The following is a 24,085-nucleotide window of genomic DNA, read 5'->3' on the forward strand; positions in this document are numbered from 1 at the left end:
ACTCGAACCCGCCGCCGCGGCCTCCTCCGCTGCTGCTGCCGCCGCCGCCCGCCCGGCCTGCCGCGCCGCTCCGCGCCCACCGCGCGGCCCGCGTCGGCTCCCGTAGTCCGGCTCCGGCCTGGCCCAGCGCCTCGGGCTCGCTCGGCGGCGCTCGGGCCGACTCGGCTGTTCTCGGGCCCGCTAGGCCCCGCCCCCACCCGGCCGCTCCCTCCTCCCCCTCGTCCGCTTAGGTCCCCTCAGGCCCAGCAGCGGCCGTGCCGCCTGTCCGTTCACTCGTTCCCACCGCGAGGGGGTGCGGCTCGAGGGGAAGGAGGAGGCGGCGGCCGCGGTGGCGGCGGCCGCGTACTGAGGGAGGCTCGGCTTCCGCGGCAGCAGCGGCTTCGGCGCGGAGGTCCGCAACGGCCTCGGGCGCCCCACCGCTTCGGATATTTCCGTCGCTCGCCGACTTCGGCTTTTCTTGCCCGGCCTGCGCTGTGCGCCTGCGCAGCCGCCGCCACCCCGCGTTGCTCAGCGATAGGTCTTGGTATTCGGACACTTTCGGCTAAGCTCGGTCATTTCCGGGGACGCTCGTGGGTCCAGGCATGGGCGGTGCCGCCGCCATCTTTAAGTGGGGCAGATTCAGGTCGCTTCGCTCGTAGTCCACCCGTGCAGACGGCTGAGTGGGTGGGTCACACGAGGTCCTTGCCCCTGGAGGTCACAGAGGCAGGGTGACCAGGGCGGGCCAGAGCCACGGCAAGGCCATAGGCGTTGCCCAAGGAGTGCGGGGTCGAGTACCCTCGATGTCCCACCGCAAACGCAACCCGCTCGCGGAGATCCTGGCTGAGGTAAACTAGCAAATAAAACGTGTATTGCGCTAGAGAGTGGTAAGCACTTTGGGAGTTCACATAGGTGGACACTTAGATGGGAATGTGGGGCAGGGGTGTTCTCGGAGCGGGTCCCGAGTTCCAGTGGGGACGCTTTGCGATCTTCAGCTCTCGGTATGGTCAGCCTCCACTCCAATCACGGCTCAGCGTTTCTCTGAGGGCGGGAGAAAGCGGCGCGGGGCGGTTCTGCGACTTCCGGTTGTCACCACGGAAACCGTCAGGCGGGTGAGCTGCGCGGCGAGGGTTGGATCGGGTTTGGGGCAGGGCAGATGGGTGCATCCGGAGCTCTGCAGCTTGGTCCTTTTGCGACCGAGTGCGGCTCCCGCTGTACGTCCCCTTGCGTCTCTAAGGCGACCTACCGTCATCGCCTGGGGCTTTGTGGAAGAGGTCTTGGCGGTCCAGTTGGGCCGGCACTGGGGTTGGATAGGGGTGTTTACGGGTTCCTCTCAGCCGTCTTCCCCGGAGCCAGGCCCGCAGTCCTGACTTAAGAGGAGTCGCCCTGACACCATCTCATCCCCAGCGCCTCCTCAGACCCGACCTGGCGTCCACTTCAGCCGTCCTCACCTCAGGGAGTCGCCTCCACCTCTTCGGATCTTGGGCTGGCGTCCATCTTGGCCCCAGCCTCCTTAGAGGCCCTGCTCTGTGGGTTCTCTGGTACCATTGACGTCCTCGGGCTCCATGGACTGATCCCAGTCGTGTCTTTGCAACTGCTTCCTCTCAGGCCCTTCCATTCTCAATGTCACCCTCCCAGACACCCCTTTCATTCCTCTGGTTGTGCCCTTATGCCAGCCTCACAGTTTCAGCATCCTTTCTTAATTCCTTTGTGCGTTGCGTGCTGGAGAGGTGCCAGGGTGAGGAAAGGGACTCAGGAGCGTCAAACAGTTCAAATCGGGGGCTGACATTGCAACCATCCCAGCGTTCTCAGGCTTCAGACATGGCTGGTCTCAGGACTCACATGGCCCCTCCAGACTCACTCTTCCTCTATCCCTTTCTCTCTGTTCGTCTCAGCCATTCTGCTCTCCCGATTTATTGTACAGGCTATCTCCAGCCGAAGGTTGATGACCATTCTTTTTGCAGCCAGTCTCAGGGGTGTTGCCTGTTGGTCACACTAAACCATGTGTCCATCCTCAGGCCAGTTTCTGAGGCCCATCAGCTGAAGGCCCATCTGAGGATGGGGTATGGTTCCCTGGAGAGGTGGCGCTGCACTAGCCAAAGCTAGACTCATGTGGTCTGTGACCTTATGGCTTCCTAACCATCCAGTGGGGAAGACTGAACCATGGAACAAAATGCTGGGTAAAGGGGGTCATGGGATCTGGACCAGGAAGGAGGGGATGGCTGTGCTGAGGCTGGGGGTTGAGTTGGAAGTGGTGCAGCTGTGTTTCCCTTGTTATTCTCATGGCCACACGGTGACAGAGGGGCACAGGTGGTTTGGGTGGTGAGGGTGCCTGTATCCTCTGGGCCTGGCATTTGGAGGGATTGGGCAGCACATGGCAGGTGAAGAGTGAGAGTGGAAGTGCACTTGGGGTGTTAGCACAGCTTCTGGGAGCTGTAGCTGGGAAGATAGGATTGGTTTTGGAAAGGAAGCGCAGGAGCGGGCAAGGAAGGGAGGCTGAGTATTGTGGGCCTCCAGGCTGGTGGTTGGGATCAGAGGAGTGGTTCTCTCCAATGGAGAGAATTGGACAGGTTTAGGAGGCTTGGGGTTGGGAATAAGAATAAATGGATGCATGCAGCATAGGGAGACTGTGCTTGGGAGTAAACAGTATAGGCTCAGGTACAGATGATCCAGGGACAGGCTGGTTGGGCACTGTTGTAGCTTCCCCAGATGCCAGTGCCTTAGGGGTTCCCCTCCTGGCTTCCCCCTGTGGCTCTGGCTGAGTGAGGCCAAGTGGTCATCCTGTCTAAGCCCTCAGCTCTGCTGACAGTATGGCAGCCGTTGGGTTCACAATCCGCAGCCTGGCTTGCAGAGGTGTCCCCAGCCAACTGTAGAAATAGCCTTTTGTGGGGTGGGGGGTGTTGGGGCTCTCACATCACTTTTCATGTGTGTTTCTTAGAGGACTGGTTCAGCAGGTTGGGTCCATGGACTTCTCATGACTTTGGGCATGGGGCCTTGGCCTGATGTCTGCATGCTTTTCGTGTGTGTTGTAATTTTTCTTGTGTGGAATTTCAAGTTGTTAAATAGTTATGTGTGCAGATTTCTCATCATGTTCTTCTTAAACCAAGATGATCAAAACATGAGAGCAGCCTTTTTCTCTTTGTTTCTGATTATAAAATTCACACAGGCTTTGAAAAAAAATCCATGTCACAGGATTTATGAAGTTGTGGCAGTACCCCTCACCCTCAGAGCACTAGGTATCTCAGTGTTTGTGTGCCTTCCTTAATCTGACTCCCAGCCTCCGCCTAGGGACCAGTGACTGCCCTCCTCCCCTCTGATTCATATATCCCAGATGAGAGTCCTTAGAGTTCCTTTTATAGTTGGAGAGGACAATGAGTGTTGGCATAGGGCCCAGGGGACTCCCCCCACCCCCAGCTGTGTCACATGGGAGTGTACCTACATGGGGACCTGTTGACTCTGCCAGATGTAGATTCCACAGTGGCCCTAGTCCTGGTTGGGGCTAGGCCAGGGGGAGATGGGGAGAGGGGCAGAGTAGGAGAGGGAAGGGAGCAGGAAACACACCATCTCTGGGATGGCTATTGGAAGCCTCTGGCCCAGGTGGCTTGTCTTCTTTCCCTGATTTCAGGACTCCAGTCTTGTAGCAGCAGAGGAAAGTCCAGGTGTATTTCTGGAAGAAACTTGGACATGAGCCTCAAGAAGTTGTTCCTGGGGGTGCCTGCATGGCTCATTGGGTTAGGTGTCCGACTCCTGAGTTTGGCTCAGGTCATCTCCTGGTTCATGAGTTTGAAACCCTCAGAACGAGAGCAAGATGACGCCTGCCCAGAGTGGGGTTTAAGTCCCAAGCCAGATCGTGATGCATGAATATTCTTTATTTGGCACTGCTTTTCATTCTGTTTTTGGCGCCCAGTATACCCACCGTTTGGGGGGCAGGGGTGCTAGGTCAAGGGCCTACAATCAGATGGAGGGGGCAGATAACTAGGGCAAGAGGAAAAGTAGAGGGTTCCAGAGATGCCAGCCTACAATCTGCAGGACGTTGAACCCGTAATGGCAGCAACTGTATTTTCATGTAAGCTGCTGCTGGCTGTGTTTCCTATGGCTTGCCACTGAACACATTCCTCATAGAGACCATCCAGTGTGGGGTAGCCTTTGGGGGTTGTGGACCTGGCCAGGGTTGGTGGAGACTGTGGCCCATGGAATGTGAATGATTACTAGAGGGCTGGGGAAGTGGCCTGGGGCTAGGTGACTTCAATTTCCAGACTGGCTGGGGTTCTATCCTAAAGGGAACCTAACCTGAGCACCTGCTGGTAGTTAACATGCATGAAAGAATCTAGATTTCTAGATAAAACCTTCCAGCTTTTATGCCTAAGAAATGGCTTCCTTGGTTTAAAGTTTTACAAACATATCCCTAGCTCTGGCCTGCTGGACACCAGTTTGCTACTTCTGTTGCACCTGATGATCTTGGCTGGCTGGGGAAAACTGGGCCAGTCCTCACTTGGTAGTTGACCTGACCCAAGGTTGTTCAGGTTGAAGGCATCACAGACAAATAGTACAGTAGGCATGGTACAAGGCAGCACCCACAAGATGCTGTTAGGAGTCACCCCTGCAGGGGGCCATGGCTCTCACAGAGACTGCGTGGTTGCAGAAGTAGTAGATGGGTGGGGTGGATGGAGGGACCCGCCCAACTACTGGGGAGGCATTGAGTGGGTGGATACCAGACCCAGGTTCTGTCTGTTGTTTATTGAGCACCTACTGGGGATCCAGGTCCTGGGTGGACCTGCCTGTACCTAAGCTTGATCACAGCCCTCACAACAACCCTGTGAGGTAAGTGTTCTGCGTGGGCGTGCGTGCACACGCACACACTCCTCCCCCCAACAAAAGGCCAAAAGAGAGGGACGCAGAGGAAGGGTACCGTGAGCGCTGGTTACTCGGCACTGTGGATGCGCTGGTGCTGGATAAGCTTAGTGCTCTGGTGGAAGCGGCGGCCACAGTCCTGGCAGGCAAAGGGCTTCTCACGCCGGTGGGTACGCAGGTGCTGTGTGAGCGTGGGCCTCTGGCGGAATGCCTTGCCGCACTCCGGGCACACGTAGGGCCGCTCGCCTGTGTGGATGCGCCGGTGTTGTGTGAGATTGGCGTGCTGCCGGAAGCTCTGGCCGCAATCAGGACAGGCAAAGGGCCGCTCACCCGTGTGGATGCGCTGGTGCTCGGTGAGCCGGGAAACCTGCGTGAAGCCCAGGCCGCACTCACTACAGTGGTAGGGTTTCTCCCCGGTGTGCGTCCGCTGGTGGCGCGTGAGCTTCAGACGCTGGCTGAAGCGCTGGCCACACTCGGGGCAGGCAAAGGGTTTCTCGCCTGTGTGCACGCGCAGGTGCTGTGTGAGCGTGGGCCGCTGGCGGAACGCCTTGCCACACTCGGCGCAGGCGAAAGGCCGCTCGCCGGTGTGGATACGGCGGTGTTGTGTAAGGTTGGAACGTTGTCGGAAGCTCTGGCCGCACTCGGCGCAGGCGAAGGGCCGCTCACCACTGTGTACTCGCCGGTGCTGCAGCAGCACTGAGCGGCGACCGAAGCGCTCACCACACTCCACGCAGCCAAAGGATTTGTCACCTGTGTGCACTGCCTGGTGTTCTAGTAGCACAGCGCGCCGCGCGAAGCTCTCGCGGCACTCGCTGCAGGGGAAAGGCCCTGGGGGCTCAGGCGCACCGGGAGGGGCAGCGGGTGCACCGCCAGGGCCGGGGGGGTCGCCGTGGATGCGCTGGTGCTGCAACAGGTTGGAGCGCTGTCGGAAGCTCTGGCCGCACTCAGCACAGCGGAAAGGCTGCTCGCCTGTGTGCACACGCCGGTGCTCCTCCAGGCGGGTGCTGCGCACGAAGCCCTGGCCGCAGTCGCTGCACACAAATGGCCGCTCCTCAGTGTGTGTGAGTTGATGGCGCAGAAGGTGCGAACTTCGGCTGAAGCTCCGGCCACACTCGTTGCACACGAATGGCCGCTCTCCCGTGTGTATTTTCTGGTGCCTCAGTAGGTTACTGCGTTGGCTGAACACCTTCCCGCACACGTCACAGTGGCCACCTCTCCCTGCCCCGGGGTCTGTGCTGGGCCGGCCCCGGCCCCGGCCCCTGGGAGCACGCCAGCGGGCTGTGCCTAGCATAGGGCTCATAAGCTGGCAGGAACCCTCATTCGTGGGGTTCTGCTCACCTCCTGGGCCACTGGGGAGCAGGAGCGCACGTGAGAAGCCACTTTCATGGGAGGGTGACCGGAGTTGGTCCGTGAGGCCAACCATGCGGAGGTCCCAGGGGATATGGAGGTGGGGGCTCACAGTGCCTGGGCCAGCAGAGACACTTTCCATCCGGAGTGCAAACCCTGCATTGCACAAAGGGATCCAGTCATGCATGCCAAGAGAACTGTTCCCGACCCACTCCGGCCGGTGGGAAAGAGTGTGAACTAGAGGTGCCTGAAACTAGCCAGTGAGGCAGACAGAGGTAACAAGGGCAGGGGCAAGGACTCTATCTGTGTTTCCCAAAGGAGGTGACAAGGGCACAGAACCTTGCATGAGGAGGAGGATTCAGAAGTTGGGGACATGCTTTCTAGGCCTGGCTTAAGTTTGCAAAAATCGCCTTTCTGGAAGGGCTCTAGGGCAAAAATGGGTCAGGTGGCCCTTGCACTAGGTGGTGATGGTTTCCACAAATACACAGAAGTGGGTGGGTCTGAGGGAGGTTGGAACTGGAGCCAACAGGAAGGTAACTTGGAGGGGAGTGGGCCAGGCTGCACGACTTTGGTCTGATGTGCCTTGCCTGAGATGTGCATGGGACATCTGAGGGGCAGAGACTACATGCAGCTGTGGAGTTCAGGAGTTGGGGCTCAGTCTGCAGGGAAATGTGACCATGGCAGCTGTGGCATATGCATGGCACACAGAGCCCTGGCCCTGTGTGTGATCAAATAAGAGTGGGTGTCTATGGAAAGAAGTAGCAGGTCCTAGCCACGCTGTGAGCACTCTAGCATTAGATGCTGTGTGAGGAAGGAGGTGTAAGCAAATGCAACTGAGAAGCAGGGACTAGAAAAAGAGGAAGGCTGCAAGGAGACTAAGAGAATAGCAAGGACTTCAGTGGGTGACAGAAAATCCAGTAAGTTGCCAAAGAAAAGTCATAAATTACACTGTGTCAAAGGAAATCGTTCATGCACAGCACTGATAACCTTAGAGCCAAAAAATGAATGACAGATTCTCCAGAAGCAAAAGGGTAATTAAGCTTCTAAGTAAAGAGCTCCAATTAATCAACAAAACCAATGACCTGACAAAACACGGGCAAAGGAGGTGAACAGGAAAGGAAATGTAACTAATACTAAATCCCATAATATATGCTCAATTCACTCCTGAGAAGAACACTGAATATTGGAGTTGCAGTCATCTCTCATTCTCACACCCTCCCTGGAGGGACCCAAGTGTTTGCATGCCTTGCTAGTAAGCGAAATGGGAAGCCAGTGTGGCAAAATACATTAAAATAGCAAATTTCTCACACTCTGATCAGCAATTTCACTTTTATGCACTTCAACAGTTGTGTTCCCCACTGTTCAAAATGACCTATGTATGAGATTTTTCAGTTCACCACTGGAAATCCACACAAAGGAATGTAAGTAGGAGCTGCGATGGATAAACAAGTGTGTCCACAGTGAGCCACAGGGGGGCTTCATGCAGCTGTCCAGAGAGGAGGGCACCTGCTGCTGTGTGCTGAAGTGGGAAGATGCAGGAAAAATGTCAGGTGTGAAACATGGTGATTAGGCATTCACATGTATTTTAAAGAGAAACAAGTATGTATCTGAATCTGTGTTTGCTCTTTTATGCACAAAATCTTTTTGGAAGAACACACAAGAAGATGGTAGTGCTGGCTGTTGAGGGACAAGACTGTATAACACAGGCAGGGGAGGGGCATTCCAGTGTACACTCCCTTGTGCCTTTTGAATTTTCTAACATGGGAATATATTAGCTATTTAAAATACTACGATGAAGGGGCGCCTGGGTGGCTCAGTCGGTTGAGCGTCCGACTTCGGCTCAGGTCATGATCTCGCGGTCCGTGAGTTCGAGCCCCGCGTCGGGCTCTGGGCTGACCGCTCAGAGCCTGGAGCCTGTTTCGGATTCTGTGTCTCCCTCTCTCTCTGACCCTCCCCCGTTCATGCTCTGTCTCTCTCTGTCTCAAAAATCAATAAACGTTAAAAAAAAAAAATTAAAAAAAAAATACTATGATGAAAACACTGGCTGCACAGGAGCAGCCAGGAGTCCTGAATGGAGACCAAGGTAGCTGAAGGAATCAGTTACTTGAAGATGCGAACTGTGGTTGTCTACAGAGAGAGTGTGGATACAGAGAAGGAACCCGCCAAAGTGTCTGAGGTGGTGGTGCCAGTGTGGATGGAGAAAGCTGAAAGACTGTGGGGTTCTGAACTGAGAGAGAAGCACGTCCAAGTTAGAGGTGGTGGTCAAACAAAGTACGAGGCCCAGCCTGGCCAGCCAGTTTAAGACTAAAACAGCAGATTAGGGATGTGCCAGATCCTACTCTCTCAGCTCCAACATGCAGAAATGACAACAGAACCTGAGAAAATATTTAAAAATGTTTTGGACAGCTCCAAAGGAAAGAAAGGACAGTTGGTGGGGCTTAGGAATCCAGAGCCTGCACAGTGAGCTCTGAAGCCCCTGTGACTTTAGTCCCCAGGTCTAAAGCCAGGCTCTGTCACGAAGCTGGGGGTTGAGGACATGGGCTGGGTTAGCTCAGCCCACCCACATACCTGACCAGGAAAAAGGTGCTTGCTTTTGGCTGGGCTCCAGAAGTATCTTCACTGAATGTCCTGGGGCCCAGATGATACTTCCACTTCAAGGTTATGAGTCTTCTCACGTAGCATGATGCTTAGGGCGGGGACAAATGAGAAGCTCCTACAGCTATGAAGGGCAGACTGTCAACAGTACAACCAGCTGGAGAATTCACACTTGAAGAAACTAAACTAGCTAAACAGCCTGGAAAGGACACTAAAGTATGTCTAAATCCTCAAAGGAGGAATCACCATCCATGAAACAAGGACATTATGGAAAAAGGATGAATTAGGATCCTTACTGACAAAAACATAGCAAATGGAGACTTACAAGTAATAAAGGTATCTATTTTAACTTTGTTCTACCCTGAAATAACAGTAAAAACCACAACAAAATTTTTTGTTTTTTAACGCATAAGATCCACAAAGGTGAGAGGAAAGGAAACAAACAAACCCTGTAACATTTTCTATTTCAGAAAGCTAAGGGGCAAATAGTAACTGTGTAGCAGATTGGAGAAAGTGCATATTAAACTAGTAGTAAAGAAAGTGGAAAAACAAACAACAACAACAACAACAAAACCAACCCCAAAAAACCCAAACCCTGTTTGACCCCAAAGAAGGCTTGAAAAGTTCAGGAGCTGGAGGTAGCAGGTAGCTCTGGCCATGGAGGTGAAGAGGCAGGGCCACCAAGCAGGATGGGGAGGCTGTTCAGCAGCAGCTGGGTTGGACTGCTGCAAGGAACAGACCTGGGATGTCTGCACAGAATTCTGAGCAAATAGTGGGCACTGCTGTAGCTCTGATTCCTGGATCTCTTCCCCCATCCTGGCAAAAGGCTGGGTCGAGGGTAGGAGACCATACTGAGGAAGCAATATAACCAAGAACCAGGTAACAGGCATACCAGAAACAAGGGAACAAAACAATGGAGAGAAAAAAAAAAACGAGAGAAACTATTCGAGGTAGTTTCCCACAATTGAGTGATATGGATTTCAAGTTGAAAGGGCTCACCAATGATGATGAAAAAGCTTTGAAACTAAATAAAAAGAATTCCTCAAGCAGCCAAACTAGCCTAATATAGAATGTTAGATCAGTGCGTTTTAGAGATGTAGCATGTCAAAACTTTTTATCTCCCATACCATAGTTTGCAGAAAGGTCCCCCAGAACAAGGGAGTAAACCAAGAAAAAGAAGGGGTCCAGGAAACAAGAAAGAAGACGCAGGGAGACTGGATGATGGCAGACCAAGAGTGGTAAAGCTGAGGTGGACAGCAGAAGGCCTTTAGTCTCCTGCTCTGTCCTGCCCGATCCTCAACCCGTGTCAAGGTCCCTCCTGCCCACTGTCTACTAACCTACTATCCTTGCCAGATCCAGACCCTCCCTCCCCGACTATCCAGACAGTGGGATGCAAACCCAGAATCCATCCAGGATGGGAGGGCTGGGAAAGGACGGCGGTGTGGGGAATACAGGCCCTGTTCTAAGGAGGTTTTACTATGGTGGGGAGCAGTAGCTGGAGGGAACATGAAGTTGGCTGAGGGCTTGACTTAGGAGGACAGGAGATGCTGAAAGTTACATGCTGCAAGGGATGGTCTGCGGAATGGAGAAGCTTGGAGATACTGGAATGAGAGGGCCACCTGAGCAGGGCCAGGAGTGGGATGGGTTGATGTGCCGCTACCATGCAGAGGGCCTTGCCCCACCATGTCCCATCTCACTCACCTGGAGGAAAGATGCCCCCAGCTTCCTCCTGCCACGGGGCCCCAGGATGCTCCCTCCACGAAGGCCCCTCAAGCCCAGTCTCGCTGTGGGGAGAGGCCTGGTCCAGCACTGTCTCACAATCCTGAAACCATAGTGGTCACTGTTCATCTGTGCCCAGCTAGGTCCAGGGAGGGACCTATCTGACCCCCACCCACTGAGGCTCCCCAGACAGGGTGGGGAGCATGGTCTGTATGGGGCTCACCTGGGCCTCTTTAGGCAGGAGAGTGGAAGTGGCTTCCTGGGGATTGGCTAGAGGCCCAGAATCCAGAAGCTCTGTAGAGGAAGGTTGGGGTCAGGTGGCCCAAGGGTGTCCCCACCCCACTGCCCTCCTCAGTGGTATGCCAAATGCTGGAATCCAAGTTTGGAGCTGGACATGGCTGGGCATCTCTAAGGGCTCAGCCTGGGGGTGGAGTAAAGCAAAGCCCCCTTGAAGACCACAGGAGAAGTTACAGCAGGATGAGACAAGCTCAGGTCTGTGCTCTGTACCCCTGCATGAGTCCTGGGTAGGATGGCCAGTGAGGGTGGAGAGAAGCACTGCACTAGGGTCCACACAGGAATGATGGATGGTGTGGGAAGCCAACTTTGGCATCTGCCTGGAAGGAGTAAAATGGGGAGGGGTATGCCTTCCAGCACCCTGGGGTCCTCCCTCAGTCACACCAACCCATATTCAAGCCTGCTGCCTGCTCTCCAGAGGATTGCTATTATCTCCTAATGGATCCCCTTGGGGAGTGAATCCCACGTGCCTCACACACAGAACCCCAATAGCTTACTACTCCGTGCTAGGGGAGAGCAGAGAAACATAGTTGTTGACAGTCAGACTTGGCATGTGAGGAGTAGTGATGGCCACTAGCTAGGCAGGTTGTGGGGGCTACTAGGGCATATGAACAGTTCCATCCAGCGGGGGACCTTTAGGCTGTTGAGGCCAGGCCCCTCTGGTCCACCCAATCAGGCCTTGGGCCATGCATACCTTGCGTGCCCTCACCTGGGTCCTCTGTAACCATGGGCTCCTCTTTCACCTGAAGGCCCAGCGGTGACTTGTGTGTGGCTTCAGATGGTGTCCCGGGTCCACGTTCTGGAGTCCGTGGCTTGGTTTGATGGAGGGGCTGGAAGTTGGAGGGTTCCATCTTCTCTGATAGCACCTCCTGACCCTGTACTTGGACTGTGACCTGGGGAGGTGCCCCCAAACATCAAGGGCCCAGGCAGAGAGTTGGGTTTTACACAAGCAGGGGGGTTTATGGGCAACCACCCCATCACAGGACCCCAGGGGTCCTGACCTGCTCTGTTCTCCAGGGACCCACTTCCCTCCAGGACTGAGCCAGGAGTGAAGGGACCACCTGCAGTTGCTCTCCTGCCGCAGGCACCCAGGAATGCCCGGTGGTCTCCCTCTCTCCCCACCGTGCATCCCTTCCCATGCCCATGATGTAGGGATAGACCAATGAGGCTGGCCCTGGAAACGCGTCTATGCTCACACAAGGTCTGCTGCAAGTGACCACTTCTAAACCACAAGGAATAGGTGTCTGGCTAAGCGTGGCACTCCCCAGGGTGGGGCAGAGCTGGATACTGTTCCAGCCTGGACCCTGGCTCAGGGCCACAGACTCACCCATCTTCGGGGCCCTCCTGGCTCCTGGCGAAGCCCCTCGACCAGGGCGGCTGCTTCCTCAGGGCTGCCTGGTCGCTGTCCCTCCACGCGGGCCTGGATCTCAGGGGGCAGTGCACCCAGGAACTGCTCTAGGACCAGGAGCTCCAGCATCTGCTCTTTGGAGTGAACCTCTGGCTGCAGCCACTGGCGGCATAGCTCCCGGAGCTGGGCCAGGGCCTCTTGGGGACCCACTGCCTCTTCATAGTGGAAGTGTCGAAAACGCTGGCGTGCAGTCTCTGGGCCCGGATCCCACAGGGCAGCGTCACCCTCCTCATCTGAGTCCTCCAGCTTCACCATGACGGGTCGCTCATCTTCCAAGGATGTGTGACCTGGGGAGCCTAGTGCTGCAGGCCTCATTGTAAAGACTGGGCTGGGGGCTCCGAGGACAGTGTCTTCCCCTGGGGGAGGAATAGGATGAGGCTGCTGGGAGGAGGACAAACGGCAAATGCTTACTAAGCACCTACTGTATGCTGTGGTGTTCCATATTCAGACCTGCACCGAGTGGAAGGCAGATAAGAAAACGGGCACAGAGAGATGGTCACAAGCCAGGCACCTGAGTCTCTGGTCTCTAGCTGGGACCTAGTCTCTGGTATTCCCTGCTCCAAACACAAGGTGCTTCTTAGGAATAGAAGGCACCCCTTTCCTCTAAATCCTGTCTTTCTATGTGCACCACCTCATCCTTGCCCTGTGGCTGTCAGGTAAATGACATTTACAACATCCACTACCCTCCACCCCCCCCATTCAGCCTCCAACACCAGTCCATCACTGCACCACCCACACTCCCATCTAGTCTCTCAGACCATTCCCTTCTCAACTTGTTTCTACAGAGCAGCCTCCCTCCACCTCTACCCTCCCCCCCTCCTGCCGCCCCCGGGGCAAAGTCAACTGTGTGGCCAAGCCTCCAGACAGCATCCCCCCCCCCCCAATTCAGCCCCATTCTGAACCAGCCGAACTTATTATCACACCACGTAATGCCCCATCATCTCTTCAGTTTCCTGATTTAGGCAGGGTTAGGAGGTGATGGGGGAGCTCCAGGGGGCCCACAAAGGCCCCGAGACCACTGGACCGGGTGCCTGCAAGCAAGGTTGGAGATTCTGATCTGGCCTGTTTGCTACATAACCTTGGCAATTGTCTGTGAACCTCAGTTTCCCCATCCTTACCGATCCCCTGTAAGTGGGGGCGCTCCCCCCTCCCTGCCATTGCTGCTCCTTTTGCAGCTGGTGTTAATGTGCAGGCTTTGTGAAGAAATCTGAGTTTATTACGTGAGTAAGAATCGATTTCCAGGGTCGCCTGATCCCGTGAGTCAAATTCCGTTCCTGAAGGTTCCAGGTCAACCCGAAACCCTGGGAAAAGGTTGGACCATTTTTAAGCCGGCCAGCCCCTGCGAAGGTTTCTGCACTACATTTACCAGAAATCTTGGAGGGCAACTTCCACTTGGGAGAGCGCCCTCTTCCCACTCCCAGGGTTGGTCTAGTGCCGCCAGGGCAACCGGGAAGGGGGGGCGGGGCTCCGAGAGCTTGTCGCTGTGGCATTTCAGTGATAGATGAGCGTCGCCGACAGCACCGGGCTCACCGAGAGGGAGTGCTTAGGTCCCTGTTCCACACTCCCGCAGGGTAGCCGCAATCCAAGAGTTCCCGGTCGCCGCCCGGGTCCCCGCCCAAGCCTTCCTCTTTGAGAGGTCCCCGCCCTCACCTCCAAGCTCAGCGGGCCGCTCCGCGCTCCTAAGCATGCGCAATCGCCGGCTTCCCCCTCCCCGGACGGACTAGGTCTCCCAGAATGCTCCGCGCATTCAGCCCGAGTGCCACCTGGCTCTTCCCCCACCCTCGCCTCGTTTTCCACCCTCCTCCCCTGTTCCCCGGTGTAGCATTCGCAACGATCAGATCACACGCCCGGCCGCCTCTTCCGCGCTCCCCGCCTCAGATCCAGGCGTCCATGCCCCGTCGACGTGCGTAAGCTTCTCTGGGGGCTTCGAACAGCAGCACCGCCTTCCCAACCGCGCATGCCCCCCACCACGTTTTCCTCAATTCTTTACGGGTGTTCCTGGGATTAGCAGGGTTCTGCACCAATCACCGTCCTCGCTAGGGCGCCGGCAACCTACGTCTCCATGGCAACCTTCTGCCTCGAAAGGGGCACCTCCTTCATCGCCCGCCCGGACGGCAGATTCGGAGAGGCTTGGCCGCGTGCTTTCTGGGAAGTGTAGTTGGCTGAGACCTCCGTGCGCGTACGCGCAGCCAGGCGACGTCCCATTGTGTACGTGGCGGGCCCGGGCGTTTCCATGGTAACCGGATGGGCTGACTAGTAGGTCTCCAGCTCAACCCAGGGGAGCCGCTGGCCGTCTGAGAGGCGATGGGGGACGTGGGGTAAGGGCTTGGGGAGCGGGCCGGAGCAGAGAAACCGAGCGAGACAGTAAGGAAAGACAGACGCGAAGACTTCCGGGCAGGGAGAGACCCAAAGCCTATGAGGGCCCACTCGGGGGCAGAGAGATTCAAGGAGAGACCGTGAAAGTAATCGAACAGATACAGAGACCGAGACACCGGTAGGAAAGAAAGTCAACGGGGAGGTATTTCTCCTTTCAGAGACCTAGAGAATGTGATAAGAAGCCAGAGGATCAGAGAGTCAGGGCCAGGTAGACAGGAGTGTCAGTAAAGTTAGCAAGAGGGAGGGAGATCAAGAAGGGGTGGATATGAAAGGTGAGACAAAGTGGGAGAGTGAGAATAGATTCACAAAGACAAGAAGTGCAGATATTGAGATTCAAGAGACAGATAAGGAATACAGACATACAGAGGCAAGAGGAGAGGAAGGGACAGAAATTAGAGATGGATTGAGAGTTTTCAAAGACCTAGAGAAGGGTGACAGACGGCAAGTAGAGACAGTTGGAGGGAGACTTGTTAGGGAAACTTATCCAAAAATTGACAATAGGACAAAAAAGGATGACTGGGGACCCTCTCTGCGTTTCCTAGCATTGTCTACCAAGCCCACTTCAGCTTATCTGATTCCCTATAAGAAGTAACTCTTCACAGGCCAGATTGCAAACGCTTGGCGTTAAGAGTTGTATCAACCTTACAACACTGAGACACCCAGGCCTGCTCGCTTGTAGGGCACCAATTCGACTTTGGGCTTTTATTTCAGTGTTCCTTATTTCTTTCTTTTCTATTAAAGAATTTTCTTTTTTAATGTTTATTTTTGAGAGACAGAGTGAGACAGTGCCAGCTGGGGAGGAGCAGAGACAGGAGACACAGAATCCAAAGCAGGCTCCAGGCTCTGAGCAAGCGTTCAGCACAGAGCCAGGCGCCGGCCTTGAACCCACAAAGTAAGATCATGACCTGAGCTGAAGTCAGACACTTAACCGACTGAGCCACCCAGTCACCCCTCAGTGTCCTTTATTTCTTTCACCCTTTCTGTTCTTTCTCATCTTCCCGGAACTACCTATGTCATCCTGCTAGTTCCCTCCATGAGGTAAATAACTGTTTGCCATGTACTCCTTGAGTTTATTTTTAACTTAAAAAAAAAAAAAAAAGGATTTGACAGTCTGAGCGGAATTAATTCTCCAGGATGGGGAACAAACTGGGAGAAAGAGGTGACAAAGCTAGGAATGGAAGGAGGTAGGGAGGATAATGGAAAGAAAGCAGGCGGCGGGAAAAATTCGAGAGAAATTAAACAGAAAGCAAGTCAGCTTTGGGTAGAGACAGCCAACGGCGCCCCCGCCTGGGCTCTGCGCGCAGCATCCTCGTCGTCGAACTACATTTCCCGGCTGGCCTGCGAGCGCGGGGCGCAGGGCCTAGAGCGCCGTCGGGGACTGGCCCCGCGCGGACTAGTCCAATCTCGATAGTCGCCGGCAATCTTCCGCCTCCGCCGACAACACGGAGGCTGAGCTCGGCCGCCCCTGGGAAGAGGCGCTGTAAGGCAGGAGATGGGGAAGAGCCGCAGCCCCAGACGCCCAGCTGAAGCAGCCGGCCCGCGTCGCGGTCCGGAGGTGAGGGCAGTCAGCCGCGCGGGGGCCCGGGCTCCGGTGGCGGGGGCTTGGGCTCCGTTTCTCTCGGTCCGAAACGGCGAGAAGGAAGAGAGGCCGCTGCGCGCGCAGGCCGGGACGAGCGCGAATGGGCCAATCGAAGATTCCGGCGGTCCCGAGGCTTTGTGGGAAATGTAGTCTCAAGGGGACGAGCCCTTGGCTCCACCGAGACATTGGGCAGCGAGCCTCCACCGGCGGCGGGTTTGGAGGCTTTCTCACGAGGGTGGGAGGGAGGGAGGGAATGAATGAATGAGCATGTGGGTGAATTAATTTAAAATTGTGGGTGAGCAGAGGAAGGCATGGATGTTGAAAGAACAATGGCGCAGCGCGTGAGTGGTTCAGTAAGCAAGAGGAGCCTTTCTCCTGTCCACCTACATTTCCCTGCCTCCCAGGCATGGGGGACCTGTGGCATGTGCCACCTTATTTTAAGCCATGTGTAGTCCATGGATCCTTGAAGGTATCGATACCATAGCCACGGCAGAAACAAACCTGCCAGTCATTTGTCCCTTGTATTTCGCACGCACTACACACACACACACACACACACACACACATACACATATATACACACATACATACACATATACATATATGTATGTGTGTATATATGTGTGTGTGTATACTCCTTGATCCAGTGCTACTTTCACATGATTCAAAATGCAAAACGGACAAGGTGAAAAGCATGCCTTCCACCCCTGTACTTAATTTAATAATTTCATCAGCTAGCGACTACTGGATTCACTATTCTTGGGTCTGAGGACACAAGGGAGAGCTCAGCCAACACAGCTCCTGCCTTCAGGCAGCGTGTGACAGATACATAATAAAATGTAGGTGGAGAGGGCCTCTTTGATTAGGTTACATTTGAGCAGAGATCTGTAGGAGAGGGAACAAGCTATGCAGATAAGGGAAGTGCCCAGGCCCTGCATGGGCTGAAGGAAACAGGAGCAAAGGCCCTGAGTCAGGAGCACTCTTAGTCTGCCCCAAGGATGTGGGCAGGAGTGAGCAAAATAAAAGAAGAGGCTCTAAGACACTTGAAGAATCTGGTGAGGATTGTGGCTTTTACTCAGAGCTGGGAGGGCTTGAACAGAGGGGAGATAGGATCTTAGTTCTTATTGGATCTTTGTGGCTGCCGTGTGGAGAACCACCATCCTCTTCTGTTCTCAGGTGCTCCATAGTTTGTGGCATAAATTAGGTTGGTTCTCTTCTGTGTTAGTTTCCTATGATTGCTGTAACATATTACTGAAAAATGAGTGGTTTAAAACGACACAGATGTATTATCTTAGAGTCTTGGAGGTCAGAAATCTGAAATGTTTCTCAGTGGGCTAAAATCAAGGTATCAGCAGGGCTGGTTCCTTTTTTGTTTTTTTTTTTTTTGTTTAATGTTTGTTTATTTTTGAGAGAGAGAGCATGAGCGGAGGAGGAGCAGAGAGAGAGGGAGACACAGAATCCGAAGCAGGCTCCAGGCTCTGAGCTGTCGGCACAGAGCCCGACGCGGGGCTCGAACTCACAAACTGAGATCATGACCTGAGCTGAAGCTGGATGCTCAACCGACTGAGCCACGCAGGCGCCCCTGGTTCCTTCTGTATCCTCTATGCTTCAGTGGTTGCATTGCCTTTTTCTGAGTGAAATCTTTTGCCTTCTCTGATTACATTTAGGGCCCATTCGGATAACCCAGGATAATCTTTCCATCTCAAGATTATTAACTTAATTATACCCACAATGTCCCTTTTTCCAGGTAAGGTAATTTATTCACAGGGATTAGGACGTGAATGTCTTTGGGAACCATTATTCAGCAACCCACACTGATGTTTGAAGCATGAAAAGGGTGAGAAGCATGGAAGTGGGTACCTCATTTGCTCATTAGTGTCTGGGAGGTGGGCCAGGGTTTCTAGACTACCTTGTTGCAAGAGGTTTGCTAGGGGAAGAGAGCAGAGTCTCCTAGCAGATATCTCTTGATCTCATAAGCTAAAACTAAGTGACATGCTCCTTTAGATGCAAAGGATACTTGGAAGTGAGTGTGCAGTGTTTTTAGCAGTACGGAAAGAAGGGACTGGGCATGCCTCTGAGGCAGTGGTCAGCAGAGCTGGGTGCTCTGTGTCAGAGCACGGAAAGGCCAGCTGATGGTCGGGACTTCCATATGCTTACACATTAACGCCCATGTGTCCTTGTCTTCCAGGCAGAAGCAGGTGTGGCAGGAGAGGCCAAGAGGCTGCCCTTGTGGGCACACTGGTAGCTACTGTGGAAACTGGCAGTGCGGAGAGGCTTCATCAAGGTGTGTGGCTCAGGGAGGCGGAATGAAGACAACTTCCCGCCTGCAGGTGTCGGGGAAGGCACCCCTTGGTGGGATTGGCCTCCGCCACAGTGCCAAGCGGGACCGAAAGTCCATCACCCTGCATATGAAGTTAGAGGTGCTTCGGAGGTTTGAGGAAGGTGAGAAGTTGACTCAGATTGCCCGGGCCTTGGGGCTGGCCACCTCTACCGTCGCCTCAATCCGTGTCAACAAGGACAAGATCCGGGCCAATTCCCAGGCAGCCACACCTGTCAGTGCCACGCAGCTGACCCGCTGCCGGGGTGTGGTGATGGGCCATATGGAACGCTTGCTGAGCCTATGGATTGAGGAGCAAAAGCGGCAGAACCTGCCCATCAGCACACTGCTCATCCAGGACAAGGCACGACGGCTCTTTGTGCAGCTGCAGCATGAGCAGGGCAGTGGCACTCAGGCTGAGACCTTCGGGGCCAGTAACGGCTGGTTTGCCCGATTCAAGGCTCGCAACAATGTGCTTTTGACAGATGAGCCGGCTGTGGCTGACACCCAGGCTGCTGCCCACTATCCCCCAGTGCTGCGCACCATTCTGGAGGAGGGCTGTTACTCACCACACCAAGTTTTCAACGTGGATGAGACAGGCCTGTTCTGGAAGCGGCTGCCAGAGCGCATGTTGCTGGCACTGGAGGGGGCAGCCGGGCCTGGCCTCAAGGCCTCCAAGGACCACTTGACCCTGCTGCTTGGTGGCAACGCAGCTGGTGACTTCAAACTGAAGCCTCTGCTAGTGTACCCCTCGGAGAATCCACGTGCCCTCAAGGGCTGCTCCAAGGCCAGCCTTCCTGTGGTCTGGCGCTCCAACCGCAATGACTGGCTGACACCCAGCATCTTCCAGGAGTGGTTTACTGGCTGCTTCTGTCCTGCTGTAGAGAGCTACTGTGCCAGCCATGGCCTCCCACACCGTGCCCTATTGCTCCTGGATGGTGCACCCTGCCACCCTGCTCACCTGGGTGGCCTCTCAGCCCACGTGAGGGTTGAGTTCCTGCCCAAGAACACATCGGCCCTGATCCAGCCCATGAACCAGGGTGTCATTGCCACATTCAAGGCCTATTACCTGCGCCGCACGCTCAGCCAGCTGGTCCAGGAGACGACTGGTGAAGACCGACCCTCTGTGCAGGAGTTCTGGCGCAGCTATACTGTCGTGACTGCTGTGGACAATATAGCTGAAGCCTGGGCAGAGCTGCAGCCTGCCACCATGAACGGCGCCTGGAGGAAGCTCTGGCCTGAGTGTGTCCCTGCTGGCACCCCTGAGCCTGACACTGTGCCTCAGCTCCGCCGCAGCATTGTGGCACTAGCTCGGCATGTGGGCCTTGGAGATGCGGCTGAGGCTGATGTTGCCAGCCTGCTGCAGGCCCATGGGGAGCCCCCACCCCACAGCATCCCCCAGGATGCAAAGGATGGGGACATGAGTGGTTCTGGGCTGCCCTGGGAGACAGGGAATGGCCTGGTCTCTAGAAAACAAGAGCCAGATTTCACAGAGGCTGTGGTGGGTGCAGGCACTGAGGAAGCTGGTGTGGGTGCTCTGAGCCCTGAGCATCTCGCCCAGGCTCTGTCTCACTTTGCTGCTGGTTTACAGGTCCTCATAGAGAATGATCCAAACCGGGAGCGCAGCCTGCGGGTCTCCCGGGGTGTCCACCGTGCCCTTGCTCGCCTCCGGGAGCTACACCGGGAAAGGAGGCGACAGTCTCGGGCGGCTGCATCCTCAGGAGGCCCTGTGGTGGTGGCAGCAAGGGAGTCGGCAGGAAGCCTGCCATTGCTCCAAGTGGGTCCCATAGAGGGTGGGCAAGTGGCTAAGGGCACAGGTCCTGAAGGTCAGACCTCTGGCTGTCCTATATGATTTGGGGCTTGGACTTGACCTCACATGAGTTCTGTCTAATGGTGTTTTGTTTCTGGAGGTCAGATACTGCTCTTCTTCCCCATGGTTCTCATATCTCATGCTCTGTGGTCTTTGTATAGTGACCCACGACTCTAGGCTTGGGGAACAGAAGGGTGGTGTCTTCTGATTGGCAGATGAGATGCAGGGCCCAGGAGTGCTCACCCATGACAGAGATACACCCTGTAGTATGGTAGTTGCCCTGCACAGTCTGCCAGGGTGGTTTTCCTTGTGAGGGGCCAGAACTGAGACCAGCCTCTTCCATTTTCCAAACCTGACCTCTCCCTGCACCATTGTTACCCTTCCTAGCCAACTTTAGATGAGGGTTTCCTGCTCTCGGCATGTCCTTTCTCACTTTCCATGCCATCCTTACCTCTTCTGGCTTCCACGGCCTCTGTCGTCTCAGTGCCAGAGCACTTTGGCTCACCGTGACTGTTGATACCAGGGATCACTTGCTTGGTTTGGAAATGTTTTCTTCTCTGAATTTCTGTGGCATGGTGTCTTGGTTTCCCTCCAGCCTCTGAGCTTTTTGTGATTCTGACAGTCTCCTGGTTCTGGTGCTCTTTGGAAAATACCGTCCACTCCTAAGAGCTCAGTGGTCACCTCAGAGTTAGCTCCCAGTGCATTGGTTATAGCCTAGCCTCTCAGATGTTAGACCCAAAGCTCTAATTCTGATGGACACTGCCCCACCTCCTGACAGTCTTGTTGTCTCCCTTCATTACAGTTTGTTTTCCTGTCCCCCCAAACTGTAATCACAGGCATCATGGGGTGTCCATCTGATTGCCGAAACACCGCTTGGGCCAGCAAACCACAGTCAGTCAGCAAGGGAAGGTGTTCTTGTGCTCTAGCTGGATGAGCCACAGGTGGTGGGACAGGGATGTCTGGGCTCCTGGACTCCTTTCAACACAGGTATCTGCATATGTCTGCATACATGCGCACGCACGCGCGCGCACACATACACACACACACACACGTGCCAAGAAATAAAGATGGGAGAAAGGATTCTTGCTACCTCTGTCTCAGCTAACATTGCATTGTTGGGCTTGCTGTGAACTCATCACATGGGTCGGGACCAGTGGCTTGAAGGATCAGCCTTACTGGAAGAAAGATGAGATGAGGTCCCTTGCTTGCTTTCCTGGGGAGAATGGTAAGGGGGGTGAGAAGGAGAAGGGAAGCTTTTCTTAGGATTCTGGTGGCAGACTGGATTGGTTGCACAATGTATGAGCACTTATAATGTGCTAGGTGTGGATTCCAGGGTGAGTGAGACTGACTTCAGGAGCTGCCAGTCCAGAGGTTGTTACATTCTATGTGACAAGGCTATGACAGGTCACTCAGGAGGGACCCCACCAAGCTGGGGACATGGACATGATAGGGTAGGCTTTCTGGGGAAGTGGTGTCTCAGTCTTCATCTTCAGGGACCTCGTTGACAATCAGGAAACCCATCATTTCAAAATGCCACGTTACAGAAGGGCTTGACAGACACAGCCCAGTGTGGTAGGGTGGTTTGTAAGGGCCTAAGGAATGGGAGGAAGGAATATCCTCAACGGAGGCTGAATGCGGTGCAGCAGCTGAAGGAGGCAGGTGACCAGGCAGGAGTCGTTGAGGCCAAAGCCCAGTGGGTGGAAGATGTAGTTGCATCCACTCCAGCCACTGGAGATCTTGCAGACATTGCATAGCGGAGACTAGGCATGCGTGTGCCCGTCTGGCTCCAGGGCTCGTTTGTTCAGAGCCGGGGACAGCGCCTGGCCCGCAACAAATGAGTGGAGAGCCCTGGATTCGTTCAACTAGCAACCTTTAGCAGGTCCCTGAACATTTCCGGGGGGCCCTGGTGGTGCGACAGGGAAGCCCCGTGTCTCCTGTGAAATGCACTGTCTGCAACTCTACAGGTTGGATCTCTGACGCGTTGGGGACTACGTTTCCTAGAGAACCTAGCCGACAGAGGCGGCCTCCTACGCCTTTCAACTCCGGCAGCGGCGGGCCGTTGCCATAGACCTGCAGGAGCAACACACCCGTGTCCCTCACCTCTTGGCCTGCTTGCGTGGGTTGTCGAGTAGATTTGGGGGGTGTTGGGGGGATACAAGGCGCCGGAAGCAGTCAGTAGAGGGCCCGGAAGCTCCCGGTTCTTGTCCCCAGGGTGGTTGGTCATTGTTCAAGCGCGGTGGGACTGGTCCGTGTGGCTGCTTGGGGCGGTGAGTCCTGGCGCAGTCCGGCCAGGAGTGTCGGAAAGGCCTGAGGTAGGGTGCGCAGCCGGTGGAGGACAGCAGGGGAGGTGGTGCAGAGAAGCACCACCCGTTTCCCTGGGAGCCCAGCTAGTCCTCCGGGAGAGGCGGCTCAGGGGCCCCTTGGCCCTAGAGTCTTGTGTGTGAGGGTCCTGGCCCGGAAGTGGTTCCGGGCTGAGGTCAGCTCTCGCCACCCTTCGCGGTTCCATCAGCCGGTTGGCGCTGTTATCCTACACGAGCCAATTTTCTGGGCTTCCCTCGGGTACTTCCTTTTTAGATTCACACCCAACCTGCACCCTCAAAACTTCTCACTTCCTCTGGGGAGTCTCTGGATTTCCTCAGTTCAGACCTGAGTTCCTTTTTGCTCCCACTACTTGTGCGTTCATCTGTGAGAGTGATGGGGAGGGGTGCTCCCCGCACATGGCGATTAAAATCCAGACCCTTATACTGCCAAACTCTCTGTAGGATCGCCCTGGCCACATGGCTCTTGCCTGTGCTGATCCTGCTGGCCAGAATGTTCTCTAGCCACCGCCTCTGGGCACCTGGTGGTTAGGTGGGTGTGCGGGGGGGCGGGGTGGTGGTGGTGGTGGTGGTGGTGGTGGTGGTGGTGGTGGAGGAGGAGGAGGAGGATGGAGGTTCCCCAGTCTGGGAACCCTGACCAACCCATATAACAACATGTGCTGGCACTGAAATTATGTGTTAAAGTTGCAATGGTAACAAATGGTCGTTGCCAAAAAAATTGAGACGGTGTGTAGAGATTTATGAAAGAAAAAGTGGACTCCTCCTCCAGTTACTTTCCCCAGATTTGCTTGCTGGGAGTTTGTTTTTCAGGACCTGTTTCTGAACATTTATTATACAACAGTAGCTTCTGCATACATGCACACACACATACACCTCAGAATTTTGTTGCTTTAAAATATGTTAACATTAGTGGGATCACATTGTGTGAGGACCACCACAGATTAGTTTCTTGTTGAACATTGTAGAGTGGACATCTCTACTTGACATTTGTTGATCTTGGCTAATTGGTATGAGCTGAGCCTCTCGGGCTCTGTAGGAATCTGCCATGGGGGAAAGGAAGGCCTTCCAACGTAGGTGTCAGCTGTTGCTATCCCTGCACCTGACCCATGCTGGCTGCCCTGCAATTGTTTTTAGTTTCCATCTTTCTCTTCTAGTCTGTCCTCTATGATGAAGTTTTGGGGTGATGGCGGGGGGGGGGGGGTTCGTGGGGTCAGAGCCAATGACCAAGAAAGGATTCTTGAGGATGTCTCTGGTGCAAAAAGATGATTTTATTAAAGCTTGGGGACAGGACCTGTGGGCAGGAAGAGCTACACTGAGGTTGTGACAGGTAACTCATTATATACCCTCAGGTTGGGAGGGGGTCAGGGATAGAGTATGTCTTTAAGGAATTTTGGAAACAAGGTTTCCAGGACCTTGAGGGGCTAGCTGTTGCTAGGGAAACACCATTTATCACCGTTTAATAAAGCCTCAGTGACGAGACTCTTTAGATGCATAT

General features: G+C 54.7%; 2 protein-coding genes across 8 annotated transcripts; one reads left to right on the top strand and one right to left on the bottom strand.

The window, feature by feature from the left end:
• The first annotated feature begins 7 nt into the window (after nucleotides 1-7).
• Nucleotides 8-21,736, top strand: LOC115502273 (tigger transposable element-derived protein 1-like). Of its 2 annotated transcripts, none has more exons than XM_030297500.2 (2): nucleotides 8-824; nucleotides 18,334-21,736. In XM_030297500.2, the coding sequence occupies exon 2, from the start codon at nucleotides 18,452-18,454 to the stop codon at nucleotides 20,312-20,314; it is 1,863 nt and encodes a 620-aa protein (XP_030153360.1). In that variant the 5' UTR covers nucleotides 8-824; nucleotides 18,334-18,451; the 3' UTR covers nucleotides 20,315-21,736. The 2 variants fall into 2 exon arrangements, with proteins under 2 accessions (XP_030153360.1, XP_030153359.1); XM_030297499.1 differs by lacking the exon at nucleotides 8-824 and adding an exon at nucleotides 15,494-16,121.
• Nucleotides 3,828-14,443, bottom strand: MZF1 (myeloid zinc finger 1). 6 transcript variants are annotated; one of them, XM_030297468.2, is made up of 6 exons: nucleotides 13,841-14,443; nucleotides 12,110-12,546; nucleotides 11,477-11,675; nucleotides 10,712-10,782; nucleotides 10,471-10,591; nucleotides 3,828-6,330 (listed from the first exon to the last, which is right to left on the bottom strand). In XM_030297468.2, exons 1-6 carry the CDS (start codon nucleotides 13,875-13,877, stop codon nucleotides 4,898-4,900), a joined length of 2,298 nt encoding a protein of 765 aa, XP_030153328.1. In that variant the 5' UTR covers nucleotides 13,878-14,443; the 3' UTR covers nucleotides 3,828-4,897. The 6 variants fall into 6 exon arrangements, with proteins under 6 accessions (XP_030153328.1, XP_030153331.1, XP_032447139.1 ...); XM_030297471.2 differs by having other exon boundaries at nucleotides 14,247-14,442; XM_032591248.1 differs by lacking the exon at nucleotides 13,841-14,443 and adding an exon at nucleotides 13,557-13,828 and having other exon boundaries at nucleotides 11,492-11,675.
• Nucleotides 21,737-24,085: the final 2,349 nt, after the last annotated feature.

Source organism: Lynx canadensis, chromosome E2 (assembly GCF_007474595.2).
Source record: "Lynx canadensis isolate LIC74 chromosome E2, mLynCan4.pri.v2, whole genome shotgun sequence".
NCBI lineage: Eukaryota > Metazoa > Chordata > Mammalia > Carnivora > Felidae > Lynx > Lynx canadensis.